Below are 20,460 nucleotides of genomic sequence, written 5' to 3'. Positions count from 1 at the left end.
CAACATTACATCATTTTTCAAACCCCTGTAGTGAACAGTTGCATCAAAATTCACATCCACAGAAATAACCCACCTCTGGCTCATAGTTGCTTGCTTATATGGAGATTTGTTTCTTACGAAAAGCATTTCAAACTTTGATGACTGCTGAGAGTGGCAGGAGTTGATGAGGTCCTCCTCTGCAAATCTCTTTCATTGTTTTTGGTAATTACAGATAAAGGCAGCTTTGGCATGGAGTTGCTATTCTTTCTGGCATGGATTATTGCAAGGCTTCTAACTCTAGCTGAGCACAAATACACATCTACTTTAGACCTTTGGGGGGGGACACGACTTGAACTAAGTCCCTCTACAAACTGGAGCCTGGAGAAATAAATACTAGGGTTTCAGGTTGTTTACATTAAGAGAAGTGAATATTTTAATATATTAAAAGTTGTTAACTTCTTTCAGAAACTTTACTGGAAACAAGTGACTAGGTTTGAAGAATGAAACATGATTCCCATTCGCTTGCTTTTCTTTCATATTCACTTGCTAATAATTGCCTGTCAAGCCAAACCCTCAGCTACCTTTTCCCTTCGCAAAATCCCCTGCAGTGTATAGATAACAGAGAAGACTAGAAGTACCTCTTACGGCTCCCACTCTTTGTGTGCTCTCCAAGATGAACTTGCCATTTTGGGTGACTTCTGACTTTTACAAATGGCTGTGTACTCCTTCTTCATATGAGTTCTCATTTATACCCTACAGAGGTCAGAGGATGTGTGGTGACTGTATCTCATAATGTCGTCTCACTAATCTGCTGTGGTCCTTCCTTGCCTGTTAAATGCTCTGTGCTGTGGCACTCTGCAAAGCATCCACACTGAGATAAGGGACCCGTACTATTAATTTGAACCCTGCCTAGAGGAAGAAACTAGTCTGGCTTGGTGTCATGCAAGATGCTGTGTATTTCACTCTAGCAGGATTAAGTTCACTAGATGGTTTCAGCTTCCCTATTTTAAGCATAGACAGGATCAGAAACAGAATTTACTTTTTAAAATCAAAATTTATGCCCCCACCCCGCTATTTAATTTTTTTTTCCCAGAGTCTTTTTAACTATCTTTTTTTTTTTTTCCTACAAATCCTATGGTTTTGAATCCAAAAGTAGATACTTGAGTTTAAGAGAATCTGGAATACTGTCCTGAAGCAGCATAGCTCTGAAACACAAACTACTCTACAAATCTATTGTGAAAATATATCAGCTTAGGCTGAAAGCAGTTTACCTGCTTTTGTTTGATGGGTGATAACGGGGAAACTAATGAGCTCAAACAACAAAACCCCAAAGTTTGCTCTTGGAGAGGGGACAAGGGAAGTTTTGCAAGAGTGATTCCTAGTGTTCATGAATCATCACAGCACTAGCTACATCCAGAATGGCACATTTTTTTCTGAAAAACCCTGGCCATTAACCAAAGGAGGGAAATTGGAAGAAAAATCTGAATAGTTCTGTGGCACATGTCTAGTGAAAGTACCCATTCTTTTCCCTAATGCAAAGAATTACTGAAAAATAAGTGGGTTTTCATTTCAAAACAGACAATATGAAGAAACTGTGAAAAGAAGAAGAAACTGTGAGGCAGCTGATCGAAATGAAGTTTGAATTTCCCTTGCAGTTCAATGGTTCTGAGGTTAATAAATTATAGTAAATCGTGGTAACAGCAGGTCTATGTGAAGCAAAGGGATGTCTGATGGGTTTTATGGCATTTCTAAGGGATAGGTGGAGCATGTATCAAGCTTGGCAAACAAGTTATTCAGTGTGGTGTACAAGGCCTGCACTAGGACTGCCTGCATGCTGCATATACTTTTTTCTTTGCTACCTACCACTGTAAACCAAAAGTACCTCTACTGAATGTAGTGGAGCGTAAACAGGTTTGGCTTGCACCACAGTATCTCTGCTAGCTTGTCTATATTGCTCAGGAATGACTGGGATGCTGGGGGAGTTGCTTGCAGTTATTTTCATTTTTTTTAGTTCATAGCCTATTGTGAATATAATTTTTATTGTTACACTGCTAAAACTGTTTTTTGTAGTGCTAGATACTTTGTAGACACTTTTCACTTCTGTGCATGCTTGTAATGATCAAAAATTGCTTCAGTTAATTATATAACATTACAAAAGCATTGAACTAGTGGTACTTCTAATATGCTTTTAATAGCATCCTTTTTATGCTAAATGCTACACAACAGAATATGTTATCTTTCTGCTTACATTTCTTCTGAAAAAGTGGTAAGTTTATTTACTTGTCTATTTTCTCTTGTGATAATTTACACCCCTGTGATACATTTGCAAAACTGCGTTTTGCCCTGATTTTGTACTGACATAGGTGTAAATGACTGCTGGAGGAATTTCACAATTAAGTTTTGTGGATAAAGGTGGGAGGAAGGATGGCTTCAATAATTTAAAGGAAATCTGTTCAGATTATTCTAGAGTTAACTCAGTATGGAAAAAGTTCTTCTGTTTTCAAAAAAAACAAAGGAAAAAGGAACGACAAACACATGCAGATGCTGTCCTTTCTCTCTTGGATAGTTCAAAATGGTTTGGATTTAAAAATTCACTCTTGGCAGGCATTTAGTCCACAAGGAATGTGTACTTGTTAAATCCCGGCCAAAAAAAAAAAGGGGGGGGGGGGGGGGGGGGAGGTTGGGAAATTAAGAAATTAAAAATGTAAGGAATTCTATTCTTTTGAAGGATAATCTTTAAAAGCCAAACCCTGCATTCTGATTTGTACTGAGGACCTCCACAGAGTGTGCTGTCTGAACTCGTAAAACACATGAAACTTCACCTAAGGTCAAATACTCGGAATACACACTGCTCAGTGCTAAAAAGATACCTGGGTGTTGACCTTTCTTCTGGAAGCCCCGCCAGCCTCAGGGCTGGTATGGGTCTGCTGTGGGGGAAAAGAAGGAGAGCCATGGAGAGCACATGTCAGGGCACGTGCTCTCCTTGACCTCTGTTGGGCCCAGGTGTTCTTTGGATGCTGTTCTGCAGCATGGATCTGGGAGTAGTGAAGGTCTGGTGGGTCAGGGGGGAAGTTTTATGCTCTCCTTCTCCCCTCACATCAAATTGGGAAAAAGCCCTGCCCTGCTAGCCTGTCATTTCACACTGCTGCAGGCAGGTTTCCTTCCTCCCAGTGCACAGGTTGTTCCCTAGCAGATAAAGCCTGGCTGCTGAGGATGTGTCAGTGCTAAGGTGTGTGCCTGGGTAGACGCAGAGCTGAGCCTTTGTGAAATCATTGTGGAAAGCTGGGAGACACGGGGCTTTATTAATGTGATTCAGATGTTGATTTCCAGCTATGTTCTGTACTCTGAGCTCCAACCTCATTTACAAACTGATCCCTCCTTCTAGAAACTCATTTTTAAAGCAAAGGTAGGAAACTGAGGAGTTGTAGAGTTCATACCTCAATACCCGTATGGGGACAGAGAGACCTTTACTTTGGGGAAGAGGGTTGGTGGGGAATTAGGTGATTAGAGATCATCGTAGGAAAGATGCTGACAGAATAAACATCACGTGTTTGCTTTTTATATTCAGCTATTAATGTTTTTGGGTTTGTTTTTAATTTTTGGACACAGGACCTGTGAAGGGCGAAACATCCGGTACAGGACATGCAGCAATGTGGTAAGTGAAGTATAGCTTTGATATGATACAAATCATCACATACGACAGTTGCGTCCAAATTACATAAAATGACTTGGTAATGTGATAGTTAAACTACTATAGCTATCTAAACTGCCTTCATACCTCAGGACTATGGCAAACTTTTGTCAGTTTCTTGAAAAACTGGAGAGATTATGGCATAGCATGATGCTAAAACTCTTTGGAAGGGATCACAGTCACAGCCTTTTCAAATAGAGTGTCAGTGAAACTTTGGAGTTGCTCTTTACAGTCCCCCTGGCAGAATCAAGACCACTCGTGTTCCCAGTATTATTTTGATAACCAGCTGGTTCACACTGGGGAGTCTGTCAGGATGGAAGATTAACCTGCTAAGGATTGAAGACAAGTCAGTAAGAGATATATGTTTCTCCTCACCTGTGCTCTCCCAGCATTGCTATTCTGTTGCATGTCTTCGAAAAGCAGTTTTAGATAGCCTGCACCAGTGTTTTGGCCTTTCCAAAGGCTCTTGCTTGTTTTTTATATATGGTGGATACAGTTTTCAATACAATAAAATAAGAAACTTCAACTTCTTTGGTCACTGAAGTGAAAGTGTGTTTTCACTGGTGAAAATGGAAATAAAGACTTTCATACGGAAAGTTTTATTGGGTGCCAAGAATAGTAAAAGCTCTCAAATTACATAGGCAAATGTCAGTTTTACCAGTAAAGATGGAAAATGAAATCAAATGTGCACTGGGCCAAGCTTTCTCATGCCTGATAGGGACGTATTCAGAATCCTTTCAATAGGTGCTTTGTCTAAAAAAGTTTAAAAGTTTAAGTTAAAAAAATGAATCTGTTCCCTCATATTTAGCTCATATTTTCTTCAATAGACTACAGTTCATAATGAGAGAAACTGCTTCTATCTGAGTTGTAGTCTCCCATGCATAAGATTTCTCACATTTCTTCCTCTGAAATTTGTTCTGGGTGTATGCTTTGGGTTCCTGAAATCTCTCATCAGTCTAGACATCTGCTTCACTAACTGATAACAACCAGAGTAGTCAATAAATAGGTCTGCTGGCTGATTAACAGTCCAGTTTCCATCTCTGAGGCACTTAGGCTACACCACAACCATGGTGGGAATGGGAAGGTTGATTTGTGTCAGTCAAGTTGCATGCTGTAGCTCTGTGGAATATCACAGACACACACACACACACTAAAAAAAAAAAAAAAGAAAAGAGAGAGAGACTGTTAAAGGCTAATTGGACTACAATCAGACCCATCAGTTTTGGTCTGGTTTGTGATTGCATGCACCTTGTGACAGTCCCCTTCCCCTTCTGACCTGCCCTTGTGTACGCTAAGAGCAGTGAGGCAAACTAGCATCCTGCTCTGCTGCCATAGGCACTATCATTTGCAAGATTTTGCTACAGCTGGTTTTAATTCATCCTGAAATTAAATTACAGGGGGGAGGAAAGAATGAGATAAAGAAATAGAGGGGCAAGGGGAGAGAATGATGTGGCTGTTTCTTCAGTGACCTGTATTATTCTAGGGATACTGAACCATTTTCATAGCATAGACTACAAGAGAGATTGATACTGCTGTCTATAAAGCTTCTGAGCAGTCCTTAAAAGAACAAATCCAGTCCAGTATGTTCACCACTTGCATCGCCTGGTGTTGATCAGAAACTGGAAAGATTATGGGTATAAAGCCACACGTATACATAGTAAAAGAAGGAAAGAGGGAATCTGAAGATGATTTAGGGTTGAATTGCATCTGCTTTTTTTCTTCTTACTATTCATATTGACTCCAAGTATGTTTCCAGCCATTTTAGAATATAAGCATGCAGTCAAGAGAGCGAGTCATTTGTTTTTCTTTAGAAAATTACTCTGAATGCAATGAAAACATGCTTTTTTATCTAGGTGAGTTGTTATACTAAACACTATGCAAAACAAGCAAAAATATTTCCAAACTGCGAGTAGGATTGACTTTTTTAGTAGGTTTTTTGTTGTTGGGGTTTTTTTTTCAAGCTAGCACGCTCTCATTCCTTCTTTTAGGCATGTTCTTTGCTGCCAGGTTCTCTCCAGCTTTTGTAGCAGGCTATCATGCCACCTCATTTGCCCTTTCTCTTTTTCAGTGCTTCTGCCACTATGCTGGTATTTGCTTTCTCTTCCCCCATTTACACAAAAATCTGTCTGGAATGTGTACTGTTTCCATGCCTCCTCTCTTCATTCTCCTCCATTACCAAACCCCTTTTTGTGATTGAAAACATTTTTATTTTCCTTGATATTTTTCCTTTTATTGCACTGCAGTCTGAATCAGACCAGAAAAAAATGAGAGGCATGAGACCGCAACTTCATTCCCAAAGGAGTTTGCTCTTCATATTTACTTGCTTATACCTGCTAACATGATGATGAACACTACATATAAAGCTGCTCTTGAGACTTTGCTTTTTGACATGAAAATAGACAATGCTGGAAGCTGCAAAATGTTACTATCTCTTTCAGCAAGGTTTAGAGCAGTTCTGTTAAGACTAAGATAAAATTTGTAGGTTGTAGATCCCATTAATCAGACCACCAAAACTTGTAAACACCAGTAAACACTACCTGCAGCTCTTTTTTATATATACCTCACTTTCTTCACTTGACTGAAATACCAACTATAATGACATCCCCCATTTTTTGGCTTGCATTCAGACAGGCTACTTCCATCCCTGCTTCTTATAAGCTCATGCTGCATTTTGTACACACCAGCACTGATACTGCCCATCTTACTTTCGACAAAATGACACTGTCTTCTTTCCATGCACCAAAGCCCAGCCTGTTGGAAAGTGTCAGACCTAAACTTCCATATAAGTGCCTAATCCTCAGAAGCATTGGCTTGTGTGTATGAGAAGCATCATCACGAGGTAGAATTTTTTCAGATCTACAAAAATGATTAGCAGGATTTAATTTTTCTACCCTCTGGTGGCTAGAAATGCCATGTAAAGTCTTCTGCAATCAAAACTCCCACTTTGCATTTTAAATAAAAAATAAATTAAAAAAAAAACCCAACTACTACACATATCTCCCTGCTAACACCAGATTTACTTAATGTCAGTTTAGTTTTCAAGTAAAAATTCTTCCAAACTCAGATTATTTATTGTGACTACAGTCTGTTCTTCAAAATGCTGGTTTTTAATAACTACCATCTTATTTCTGAATGGGTGCATTTTAAAACCTCAGTGTGTTGTCTAGGAATTATTTCTTTGTACTTGGAAACAAGTGCTTTTATTATGTTGCTAATGGTAGAAGCTTTGACTTCTGGATTTGCTACTTTCTCAATAAGCAGACTTGTGAATCTTTGACTATTAAAAAATAGAACAACTCCCCCTCCCCCATTGCTGCCATTCTGTGTAAATGCATCAAGAATCTTTGTAGACCAAACAACCTGGATCACTTCCATTACAGTGGCATTTCAGGACTCCGTTCAGGACTTTTCAGGAGTCATAGATTTAAATTCAGTATTTCTGATTTTTTTTTTATTTGTTTAAATATCTCTTTCTGATCTGCCAGTGTGGCACCCATGGTGCATTTAGGAAAGTGTATGCTAATAGTAGGTACTTGTATTAGTTTTTAACTGAAATATTTGGAAGTTTTTAAAGCTGAAATACAAGTTACTGTATCTAATTTAAACACTTCACTTTAATATTTAAAAGATATGAACAAACAAACCTTTTTAAATAGCATGAAAAGCTGCATGTTGAATTATATGCCAAAAATGGGAACATACTTTTTAAAAAAAGACATTTTTTTGTAATTGATTTTATAAATATTTCTAATGATGAACCTTCGTGGAGGTTTAGATTTATACTTCACTGACTGTTTTAGCCCTCATCTCTGTTTCATGTTTATTTAATACAGACTAGAAGCATCTGCTGATATTCCCCCATATATTCATATTATTTCTCTCATGTTTCTCTCTGTCAGATACTGCAGTGTCTTGGGGTTGTCAGAGAAAGCTATAGTATGAGCCCCTCTCAATTTAAGCAGCTAAGCATGATCCTAATCTATTTAGAAGTTCACAGGAGTAGAGTAGTGAAAAAACTGGCTGCAAGAAATTTAATTCAAGCAGGCACTCAACAAGGCTTCAAGGCCAAGTGGAGTTTCTGTTAAATCCCTAGATCTCCTAAATCTCTGTACTTTTATCTAAAGTTCTTATTTAGTCTTGGGCAAGCCCCTGCTTGAGGATTTCATGCTTTCTTTCTCAGTAGGGAAATCGGTGCAGCTGAAACGCTGTGCGTACTTCATGGAACTGGTTCAATAAGCTGTTCTGTCAGATGCTACACAGAGTAGTCCAGTTGTTAGTCATTTTTTGCACAGAGGAAAAGCTCCAGGTATAGTAAATCTTTCTTGGCCTTTGCAAATATATAAGCCCATATATTGTAAACTGTTTTAAGGTTCTTTGACTGTTTCCACCTATTGCAGCTTAGATATGATCTTCCACATTTCACCCGCTAAGTAAACTTTAAAAAGCTTAACCCTCTTTTGTCCCATGAAATCTGATCTACCTATCACCATCAAGGGACATCTGGGATTCATCTTATCTTTTCCACTGGTTTGTTGATTAATAGAAATTGTTTTTAAAGGGATTCAAACATCGCAAAACTCCATGGACCTTATGAATTACAACAGGGTCAAATAGGAGGTCAAGTTAAAAAAAAAAATTTTGGATGTGAGGAAGCAAATGAAGCCGTAATAATATGGCCAGCATTAGGTGCCTGAGAGGTAAAGATGAAACTCCTGTGTTTATTTTAAAATAGGTTTCATACATCAAAAGGGTTTCTGATCATCTTTAAAATGATATATATTTTCATTGCAGTGGAGGAAATCCTGACCTGATAGGATGAATGGATATTACAGGTATCCAGCACAGGCTCCATGTTTCAGGAATATCTCATGAGCCATCACAAGCTCAAGGTCGTGAAACAGCCATCTAGGACTCACAGAGTTAGAGGTGGAACAGTTGTTTCCTATTCACTGGAAATTTTCTTCCCTAAAAAGTCTTAATGAATAGGAAGCTTGAAGATAAATGGACTTAGACGAGACTTTCAAGTTTATTAGTTCTTTCTGATTCTTCAAGGAGTGCAATGGCAGCAGTTCCTCATGTCTTCAGGGCCCCACAGATAATTTCCAAAAGAAAACAAAACTGGTACAATTTGAATATAGCACCAAAGCTGGATTAACCTGAAGCAGGACTGTAGTGCTTTTGCGGCCAGATGCCAGTGCTGCTGCATGCTCCAAGGCAAACACAGGCCATGCGGATGTGGTTAGCAAAATACCTCGCAGAACTACATAACCTATGCAAAGGTATGCTGCCTTGGGTTCACTGCTACACTGACTTGGCCCGTGACTTCTGGCTGTCTCAAAGTGTGGGCACACCTTTGTCTGTCAATCTGTTGTGCAGGTAGACAAACTGCATACTGTTAAATAGCTTCCAGGATCAGACCCTTAGGTGGAGTAAAACGTAACTTCACTCAGGCCAATGAAGCTGTGCTAGCTGGCAGCTGTAGAGGATCCCCTTCCACTAAGCCCCTGTGCACATGCTGAAAGCAGGCTGATTTTTTTTAAAAGGGGAAAAGACTTTGTGGAGTCATAGTCTACAGTTTCTCCTGTCCAGGAGCCAGCACTGCAGAAATGAGGCACAGGAAGACTGCCTCAAAACAGCAAAGACTCTTATCTAAAGGTGTGTGAAGAGTTTAGAAGAAAATAGCAATTTACAGCTTGAACAAATATGCAACAAAACACTGGCTTTGCCTTATCTGTTATTTCAGCAACTAGAATACTCATTTATAGGCTGTAAGCTTGTATCTGTCTTTCATTATATGATTGCACAAAGCCCAGCACAAAAAGGCTCTGATCCCCACTGACATAATACAAACAGTAAATAGTAAGTTTAGAAAGAAAAAACAAAACATGGACAAGCGATTAATAAGCAGTGCCGAGTTCTGTACAGTTCCTACTTTTTCAGTCTCAGTGACCTGTGTCTAATGATGGGTCATATTCGGACCACTACTTTCCTTAACATCGTCCATTTGGTATAAAAAAACATTACACAGGTTATGCAGGTGTTATGTGTGTAGGTACAAGTACATGTACGTTCTTAACTGGAAGGAAAGTTCCCCCCTGAGGGAAAGGGACCTTCAAGACCATCAAGTAGATTTTGGATTCAGGATTTCAGTAGGAGAAAAGTGGTGGGCCAGACTGTGACCCCCTTTTTATATCTGTGTGCCAAGATAAGTATGCATGTCTGCGTTTCTGACTGCTTGAATGTATTCTTTGAGTGGCTTCAAGTTTCACATGAAAACTTTTTGAAACACAAGCTCTACTATTTAAATCCATTGTTTTATTTTGATCATGATATCAAAGACTGGAAGTATTTAACATTGATCCTGGTCACCTGCCGTGTCCTGAAAGCTTGTTATGTTGACTGTACATTTTTCTTTCTTTGATTTAAAAATAAAATCCAACACAACAAACTTAGTATTGAATACTGTACAAAGCAGGATTATGAACTCTGTATGTTGTGTGCTTTATTGGGCCTTTCTGTCTTTGTAAAAATAAAGCTATTGCAAGCCAGGAAGTTTCGAATGTAGAGCCAAGCTTGAACCAAACAAGAGAGTTGGCTTGGATCTCTGCAATAAGCCTAAGCCAAGCCAATAGACCTGACTGTATTCACTTATGGACAGAAAAATTCAGAGAAGGGTATTCACCAGAAGATTTTGTGGCAGGAAATAAGGCCACAGTGTTCCTCTTTCCTTGTCTTTTCTCTAGTTGAAGACAGAGCTAAACCAGACCTTGGGTCAGGCTGTAACTGTCTTGTTCGTCCTCTGTTTAAAAGCAGAACATAAAGACCACTTTTTCTCTAATTACACAGCTATAGAGGAATAATGAATTTCCCACATATTTTTCTGCTCTCTTCACTCTGTGCTGCTGTCCAAATTTTGTCCTGTATCAACAATTTGCCCAGATCACAAAAAGGGCCTGATTGCCTCTAAGTTTTTCTGGAGATTTTAAAATCCAACTGAAATACTTCCAATATTTTACTTCTTTTTTTTAATCTTCCATAACATATGAATAGAAAAACTGCCTGCTGTCTAAGTCCTCCAGCAGTAAAATTCCAGTTACAAGTTTGGACTTTCAACCCCCACTTTCAAAAAGGATGAATGAGCTCTGGATTATTGCTCTTTGATACATATTCTTCTAGAGCAAGATTTAGCCCAAATCCTTTTTTTCTCTTACACCTTAACCTTTTGTACCAGGAATACTATTCCCTTGCACTTAGACAACAGAACTTTTGACTGACGCTTGACCCCATTACTTTTGGGCTGCATCACACTCAAATACAAAGCAAATTAACTGAAAATTGCTCTCACAGTACAAAGCAAATTAGCCGAAGATCTGTGGCTTAAGACCATGGCTTGTATGTGTGTATAGTTCACTGTAAGAAATGTTTGGAGTGGTGTGATCCTACATCATTCAACATTCAAACAAAATGGGCATAACCACATTGCCAGTCTACAGTGAATGAGAGGCCAGACTGGGCCTGGATTTGGGCCAAGGGTATACAAATGACAAATTTATAGCCAAGATTCTGCCAATTTGCTTCAAGGGGAGATCTGAAAGCTTGAGTTTTAAGACAGGTTTTATTTTAGACCTTAATACTAAACAATGATCCTTTAATGTCATAAATGACATGCAGCCCCCATGCCATTCATTATTGAAAGCTGTAACAAACTGCCCTGTTTAAAAGCAGAAAAGCATTAGTGAATGAAGGTGTAGAAAAAGGTCTGAGAAAGAGAGTCAATTATTTAAACCTCAGAAGAGCTATTTTGCCTCAATAGGAGCAAGATTTTCCTAGCTGGGAGGGAAAGTCTGTGAATAAGGTTGTCATTATTGATAATTGAATTTCTACAGGATGGAGTAGTTTAAGGACAAAGAGAGAATACAGGCATCTTATAAGGATATTGTCTAGTTATGTGGTTGTATATATATATCAAAATCCTTTCCTATCAAGTCTATAATCGACATATATGATTCTCTGTAGAAAAATGTTACAGTCCTCAAGTAAATGGTATAGTAGGTATTCATCTCACCTCGTATTTAACCAGGTATCATTGAGAAGCAGATTTCCTTACAGCAGCAAGGTGGAGGACTATGGGACCTTAATAACCTGTGGCAGCCATATTGCCAACATTTGTTTTTTTGTCACAGTTGTCATTATGTTTAAGGTTTTTCCTAAAGCTTAGCTCCTGTATTCCCATAATTATGTGAGAAGTTCAGGTTTCTTCTAAAAAAAACCAATGAATCTCTAGCCTTTGTGGTTGCTTGCACAGGAAAACTTGAAATATCATTCTTCAAGGATCAAAAACTGGAAAGGGAATAAAAAGAACTCATGTTTATTTTGCCTGAAATCTCTTGATTTTGAAGCCCTTCTTGCTTACTTGAGAACTTGACTCATGGTTTTCAGTGCTAAATGATGTCAAGAAAGTATATGTGAGTAAGAAAAGCGTCACGTTCTCATCAGCAAGGGACTTTGTTTTTTATATCAGGTGTACTGGGTTCGGAGTAGGTTTTATGTGTCTTACAAACCTCCTGAAGATTAACAGAGGGGCTTTTTAAAGGTCTTCGCAGTAAAATAATACTAAGTCACTAATTAAGCAAGTTATGAAATCTTAGGTTAAAGAAATGCAAATATGTATCACATTTTTCTGGTTCTTCTTGCCCTACCAACTGATTTAGGTCACTGGGGTGAAAAAAAGCTAGTGAGGAGAGCTTAAATAATCGAACAATTAAATCACATATTTCTTTCTTCTTTCTCTTCAAACAAAGAGGAAAATTTGGCTGGAAGAGAGTGGTTGTGCACACGCACTTCTCCACATACGTGCACAAGTGGAAAGAGATTCAGCAAGAGCATTTCAGGGCTGCAGCTAAGACACGTACAGTGCATTTCTTATGTCCCAAGCATATTTACACATGGTCTTGATGTTCTTTCAGTACTTTTGCAGAAAGAAGAAAGCAAGCTATAATTATCCAGTTGAAATATGTGTAGCTGTAGCTATTTCAATCAGTCGTCTTTGTCTAAACAGAAAAATTCTCCACACCTGGCAGCTGTGGAGCACAGCCGGCTGCATGATACTGCGACTGGCTGTCCCAAATAGACCTGTTGACCTTTTTCTCTTTCTTTTCTGCAGGACTGCCCACCAGAAGCAGGTGATTTTCGTGCCCAGCAGTGCTCTGCTCACAATGACGTCAAGTACCAGGGACAGTTTTACGAGTGGCTTCCCATCTCCAACGACCCTGACAACCCATGCTCCCTGAAATGCCAGGCCAGAGGAGCGGCTCTAATTGTGGAGCTGGCACCAAAGGTTCTGGATGGGACCCGGTGCTACACTGAATCCCTGGACATGTGCATCAGTGGCTTGTGCCAAGTAAGGAAAGCAGCCCTACCCTAATGCCTTTCTTCATGACTTGTCCCCTCAGATCTCTCTCATGTGCTCAATCTCTCTCCTCCTCCATACTTGTATCATTTTAAGGTCTTCATTTTAATTATCTGTTTTCATTCTCTTAAGTTGAGTTCTTCTACCTTGTTTGGAAGAGGTATACAAATTCAAAGGTTATTTTCTCACTTTATGCTGTTTCCTTGGGGTTTTTTGGAGGAATGTATTCTCAGTTTTGAACTCTTTTGTACAGTTAGCTGCAGTAGCAGATGTCATTTGAAAGCACTGTAAGAAAATAATGTTTTAGCTTTTAATTTGGATATACCAAAGTTTTCCAAGTTGTCATGGTTTAAGCCCAGCTGGCCATAAAGCACCATGAAGCTGCTCAATCACTCCTCCCCCTGTGGTGGGATGAGGAGAAGAAAATAAAAAGGAAAGCTTGTGGATCGACACAAGGACAGGGAGGGATCACTTACCAATTATGGTCACAGGCAAAAAACAGACTCAACTTGGGGAAAAAACAAAATCAATTTAATTTACTACCAATCGAATCAAAACAAGGATAATGAGAAGTAAAACCAAACCTTGGAACCCCTTCCCCCCACCCCTCCTTCCTTCCCAGCTCAGCTCCACTCCCGTTTCTCTCTCCCTCCTCCCCCCAGCAGCGCAGGGGGACAGGGAATGGGGGTTGGGGTCAGTTCATCACACCTTGTCTCTGCCGCTCCTTCCTCCTCAGGGGGAGGACTCCTCACTCTTCCCCTGCTCCAGCGTGGGGTCCCTCCCACGAGAGACAGTTCTCCACCAACTTCTCCCACGTGGGTCCTTCTCATGGGCTGCAGTCCTTCACGAACTGCTCCAGCATGGGTCCCTTCCACAGGCCAATCTTCAGTCACTGACTGCTCCAGCGTGGGCTTTCCCATGGAGTCACGGCCATCTTGGGGGTATCCCCCCGCTCCTGCGTGGGCTCCTTTCTCCCCGGGCTGCAGGTGGGCCTCTGCTCCCCCGCTCCCCTCCGTGGGCTGGGGGACACAGCCTGCCGTCTCACCACGGGCTGCAGGGGCATCAGCCTCCTCCCCCGCTCCTCCTCCCCTCCTTCCGCACTGACCTCGGTGTCTGCAGAGGGGTTTCCCTCACATTCCACTCCCCTCTCTGCTGCAGGTTTCTCCTTCTTAAATATGTTATCCCAAAGATGCTACCACCGTCACTGATGGGCTCGGCCTGGGCAGAGGTGGGTCTGACTTGGAGCCAGGGAAGCTTCTAGCAGCTTCTCATAGCAGCCATCCCTCTAGCCCCCTCCCCCGCTACCAAAACCCTGCCACACAAACCCAAAACACAAGTCTATGAAATTACATTATCTTTGAGGATTATTGCTCCCTGTAAGTCACAAACCACATAGCAGTAGATGAGGTACTAAACTGGAAAATCTCCCATTGGTTTGCTATGGGACTAAGCAAGCTGCTGCATCTCCTTGGACCTCAGCTTCCCTGTCTGTTAAAAGTGAGTTATGAGGACTTTTTAACCCTTCACTTCACAGTGCATGGAGATCTATTGATCATTCGACCAATTTATTGGCATCCTAATTTGTTTTTATATTACCTTTGTGCTTTTATTTATATATTGCTACTCTTTTGAACCTATCTACATCAGACTTCAGTCTCCTGAACTGCATGTAAGCTACAGGTTGATGGAGGGGATGACATTTGTGCCATCTCTGTTAAGTACTGAATACACCTGAATCTCAGAAAAGCTTGAGTCTACATTCATGCTTCAGTGCCCAGTCTCCTTCAAATCTATGTAGACTTGATGTGTTGTTGTCTTTCTAGTGTATTTTCAGCCACTTTATGTGCCTTTGGAAGGCTTCCTGCCTGTTTCCTTTCTCTTTGATTTTCTATTCTGAGCTAGAAGCAGTCCTGCAGTAAATGAAACAGAGTAGACAGTTACTGGGCTAATCTCATTTGTGATCTGAAGAAGGCAATCATCTAGACCTCTTGACCTCAGCCGAGTGCACAAGTTTCTCAAAATTTCAGATTGCCTAATGAGACAGACTAATTTCAGTCTTTTGTGGTTTTTAATCTTTTAAAAACTTAACTGGAGGCACAGAAATCTGGATGGGAAAATCATTCAAAGTGTTCTGCCTATAATCACCTGGAAATTAGAATCAGTGCACTCAGGCTCTATGTCAGGCTGATTTCTGTTTTGGTCCAATATGAAGCATAAGACTGAATGTAGCTGCACTATTACAACTATGAAGACTGATGTTATTTCTTAATTGTCTCTGTGGGTAGGGTAAGTATTTTAAAAATAGACAAGTACAGTAGCACTAGTATCCCCTTTCAGTTAAACTAACCCTTTTTTTATATAAACTAGAATGGTAGAATAATTTTTAATGCATAAACACAATGACTATATGTTTTCCATGATCTTCATCATTCAGTTTCTTTATCAGCATTTTCCATATACTTTATAATTAATGCATCATTTTTTAGGATGGCCAGAAAAAATATTAAAATACAAATGCTCATGCTGCATTCCTCACAGTGAATAATTTTATATTTTGCGGTGCATTAAATTTAAAGCAACTCAGAGTATTCTTGTCACAGTGCATCCCTGCTAGCAAGTCATATCTTTATGACAGTAGAGGTACTGCATTAGACAGTTCATAACTAGATTTGCCCTAATTGTATGCTTTAGGACAGCAGCTGCTTCACTATCTATCACAGCAATAGCTAATACTACCTAAGCAGTCCAGAAAGTTAAACAGTATGAAATTTGCCAGAATTAATTTCTTTGAAAGCAACGTTTTTCGATACCCTCTATAAAGGGTCTTTTACAAGAATGGGAAACAGTAGCAGAACAAAAAGTGGAGCATTCTCGCTTTGTAATATTTGCGTGAATAAACTTTCTTCTGTAAGCATAGTGAGTGAATGCATGTACATTTCAGAGGAGACAAAATATGATCTTAGAAGTTATTTCTATGCATTTGCAGTAGTAGCTGCAGGCTACCGCTTACCTAAAATGGTTAATGTGCTCTAAACATAACAATTGGATCTCAGTAGTTTGTGAGAGTTCATAATGATCCTGGGCATTCAACAGCATTCATAACGATCCTGGCCTCAAACAACATTTTCATGAGATGTCTCTGAAACTGCGTGATGTGGGGCAGTGCAGCAGACAGCTATAACAATATGAAGGCATGGTTTGTCACAACTGCAGAAAATGCAGTCTCCTTAGATTTGTATTCAGTCTAAGGTCCTGAAGATTAAAAAGTAGAATTATGTTTGTTAACATGTTCTTTGCAAGAAGTACTTACACTATCTCAGGGATGAAGAGGTATATTTTCTTGATTGCTCAGAGCAAAACTACTGAAAGCAACTTTAAGTTTGCCATTCTAGTGGGCTTGCCTTGATCCAAGTAGTATTTGACTCTGCCTTTATTACAGAGAAGTGTAGGGACTTTAATCATATGTTCTGATTACACCCCTAGGTATGATTTTTTTACTCAGTAGTTGGCAACCAAGAAGGAATTGAATGTCGTTCAGCTAGAACACTTTTATAAGACGTATAAGGATGCCTATTCAATTACAGTCTGTGCAAAAATCCTGAATTAGTAAGAGTGACATTAAGATCAGTGTATGCTTACGTAGACATAGTGCATTTTTCCCAGTGGAGTCAGCTCTCTGAACTAGCCACATGGATATTTCGTAGCATGGAGATTTGGGCCAGCCAGTGGCCTGTTGTGTGCTCACAAGCTGTTCCTGAGGTTATTAATGGCAGAAATGAAGAGTTAGTTGTATTGGCTTCTGTGTGCCTCAGTACTTTTTCCTGATTAAATGGTGCTGGTTTTCACTCTCATTGGCAAATACGCATTTGTTCACCAGATGCAATATTTGGACATAACAAGATCCCTTTCTCATATCTATCCCTTCATTTTTCATGTTGTTTAGAGGTTTAGAATTATCAGTAGCTTAGTGGCATATTTATGAGTCTTTGTCTAATTACTAGTTATTGAGCTGAAGTCTTTGTTTTACGTGCTTGCCACCTACCAGTTAAACTTAAAGTCAGAAGAGACTTCTAATTTTATTCAGGACAAGCAAAGCCACCTTTTTCTGTAGAACAAACTGTATCCCTGAATCTTTGATTCAATGAAGAGTATGGTTAGAGATTCTTAAAAAGATGTTTAAATTATTTTTATTTACAGAGGTAGGGTATGGGAGAGGTTATGCAGCTGCTGATTCAGACATGCTTCATGGCATAGGGCAGTACACATGACTGTGTCAATTCAGGAATCATGCAAGCTGTGTATGCCTTGCCTCTCCCCATATTACATAAACATAAATTTATTTACCTTCCGTGAAGAGATGAGCTATATCTTGGCATTGTTCTTTGTGTAAAACACCTAAGAAATTAATGGGAATTATTTTCTGAGCATTGTTTTTTTTCTTTCTGGAGTTTTACTTCTTAATCCATAGGTGACAGAGATTGAGCAACACTATTTTTCAGATGAAAACCTCTTTTTGTAATGCCTTTTATTTCTTCCTAATTGTCGTGTTCCTTCTAACCATTTTAAATTCCTTTCTACGTAGATATCTGTGTTATTTGGGTCCCTTTTTCATTCTCCTTTTTTAAAGAAATACAGATTTCTTCTCAGATGTAATATTTGTGTCTCATTTTGAGTTTCCCTCAGGATACAGTATGCCCCACTGGTATAATGCAATTAGCTTGAACCACCATGCTGAAGTCAACAGAATGCTCATTAAGAGAAATAGGGCTTTAATGTTCCACATTAGGAAATGTCTATATGGATAGAATTAATAGGGATCCAGACCACAATACATTTTAAAACTTCCAATTTCTAGTTTAATTTTCCCAGATTTAAAAAAAAATTCCTGTACTTTAAATCCATTTTTGGGTTTTTGAGGGTATAAGCAATTTCTGCATATGGCAGTTGGAGTTAACAAAGTTGGAGTTACTGGTCTCACTTCGCCAGTGATCCTCGATTCCACTTGTGAAACTCAGAAGAAATTATCTACACTTTGTGGAAGCAGCATTTCAGACTCACTAATGACTGTTTGCTCTAAAGTACAAACAAGAGTTTCCTGCTCACCTTCACATTCACTGAGGACAAGAGCTTTAAAAAACTTAGGTCTCCATTCTTAGCAGTAAAAATTCATTGTTTATAGTATTGCATACTGACTATCTTGATGATATATTTCTATGTCAGAAAAAATTGACAGTTCTATTTCTTTTAAAATTCTCATATTATGCTTTTATTTGAAATCAAGTTTGTCCTTTCTCATCACACTTCATCACGGCAACAGAAAGAGGGGATCGCTGCAGTGAGCATGTGTGCTAGAACGCTAATTTCTCCACTCTGCTTCATGCAGCTCACACCTAACGTTTAATCTCTCTGAAAAGGAAACAACATGGATCCTTTCTGGATTTTTCCTTCATTCTTTCCTTTCTTTCTTTTCTTTCATTCTTTCTTTCTCTTTCTTTCTTTTTTCTCTCCTCCCCCTTTTTTCCTCTCCTTCTTACTCTATTTCTTTCTCTCTTTCTTCTTAGTTAGCTAGAAAGAGCTGAAGCTTTTGCACTTGTCCTGTACCTCTTCTCCATTTTTTGCAGGTTTGAAAAGTGTTGGGTTTTCCCTTTTTTTCCTTGTATAAGGTTGCACAAGCAGAAGGAAGTGTCTGGCTTTTCAGAAAGAATGAAGATTGCTGCTACATGCTGACAGGAACTAAAATGAGTAACAGTAGATTTTTTCTCCTCTCTAATTTCTTTCTCTTCTAATAAACTCTACTAAAATTTCTAGCAAGTTTCAAATAAGGTGGATGTTTTGAGGCAAAAATTTGATAGATAAATTGAATGCCTTTGCTTCTAACAAGTATTTGGTCTAATTTTTGGAGCATCCCTTTCTCAATCATCTCAGGAGTCAGATACAGGCAGCTGCCACCACCTTCTGTTTTCCAAGGGGCTCCTGCTCCAGAGGCATTATTCCAGACCACAGTACTATCAGTGGATTGTTTGAAATTCACATAAAGAAAATTTCTGTCATATTTAATCTGTTTCATTACACAACATCCTGATGAAGAACCAGACTTATATGTTGCTCATCAAAATCATACTGTAGTTTGGTAAATGCATGGACTTCTCCATTTCTATGGTTGCCAATTTGTCTGTTTTGTTCTGTCACCACACATTTTTTATCTTCTCTCACATGATGACTTCACTTGGTTGTGGACTGTGACCTTTCCTGACCTGTCCCCATCACTGCCTGCCATATGTTTAACTGGGTGTTCTCCCTTGCTTTTTCACTCAAACAGCCAGCTGTTAGTGCAGCTCTTTCTTCCTTCTCACTTTCCCACTTGGGGTTCTAGGCAAATGCTGGCCAGGTTGCAGCACTGGGTAGAGTAACATGGGCCTTCACGCTCTGAAAGGCCTGTGCCCCAAACAACAGTAATCCATGAAATCTACTGAGACTTTTGCTAATGAAAACAAAATCTCCTTCCTGTTATCTAGTTTCCTTGCCACAGTCAAAAAATCTTGGATTTCCCTCTCTGTTTCTGCTGAAGGGGAAATATTCCATTTTCATTTTTGGCTTTTTCTGTTTTCCTTATCCCTTTTACTTATTATTCCTGTTATCATAGTCTTCATACTTGGTTCTCTCTCAATTTAATTTTTGTCTTCTGCTTGTGTAAATTCCACAAATGTTCCTTTTGTTAACTCTGGCAAGGAAGAACAAGAAAATCAGTTTTTGCTTTCTCATATGGGTGATCAAGGATTATCCAAGGCTTCTATCTCCAGTACTAATGGCAGAATCTGCATGTTGCTGTATAGCACCGGATCAGGATTTTTTTTTTAAATAACTATTATGTTTTTTAATAAATATGTGTCCAGACAGTAAGATGCAGTGCAGTGTTTCCAAAAAGTGGGTCTCATCAATATCATAGACAAATCCTTACCTGATGTAAATGAGTATTGCTTCCCTGAAGTCACATTCATGGATGAGATGCTTGCAGTCTGGGCAATCTCTTTTGCCCAAACATGTGGAATGGCCCTTCTCTTCTGCTATCCTTTCCTTTCCCCAGCCTGGGGATCCCAACTTCACAGGAACCAGGAAAGTGAAAATATGGCAGTTTCCCTGTCCATGCAGAATCACTGCCTCCCTTCTATTCTCACAGGCATTTACTCTTTTCACACACTTTTTTTTTTTCCTGCAATACCTGCCACAGCGAAGTGTGTAATTTGGGGTCTTGCTTTAAATGTTTCAGCCACAGCACAGGACAACAGGAGTCCTTCTGTGTGAAAAATCATTACAGCCTATGTCATTTTCATATTGAAAGGTTAGACATTGAAAATGTCAATAACCACAACACTCCCTTTTA

General features: G+C 39.4%; 1 protein-coding gene across 1 annotated transcript in view; it reads left to right on the top strand.

The window, feature by feature from the left end:
* ADAMTSL1 (ADAMTS-like 1) overlaps nt 1–20,460 on the top strand; it is a 177,763-nt gene that overhangs the window by 17,140 nt on the left and 140,163 nt on the right. The window contains exons 4-5 of the mRNA XM_010564475.1: nt 3,589–3,634; nt 12,834–13,070. Of these exons, the coding sequence (XP_010562777.1) occupies nt 3,589–3,634; nt 12,834–13,070 (283 nt within the window). The remainder of the gene's footprint in view (nt 1–3,588; nt 3,635–12,833; nt 13,071–20,460) is intronic.

The sequence above is a fragment of the Haliaeetus leucocephalus genome, unplaced genomic scaffold (genome assembly GCF_000737465.1).
Source record: "Haliaeetus leucocephalus isolate CR32 unplaced genomic scaffold, Haliaeetus_leucocephalus-4.0 Scaffold180, whole genome shotgun sequence".
Lineage (NCBI taxonomy): Eukaryota > Metazoa > Chordata > Aves > Accipitriformes > Accipitridae > Haliaeetus > Haliaeetus leucocephalus.
This window is presented reverse-complemented; position numbering and strand designations above follow the sequence as displayed.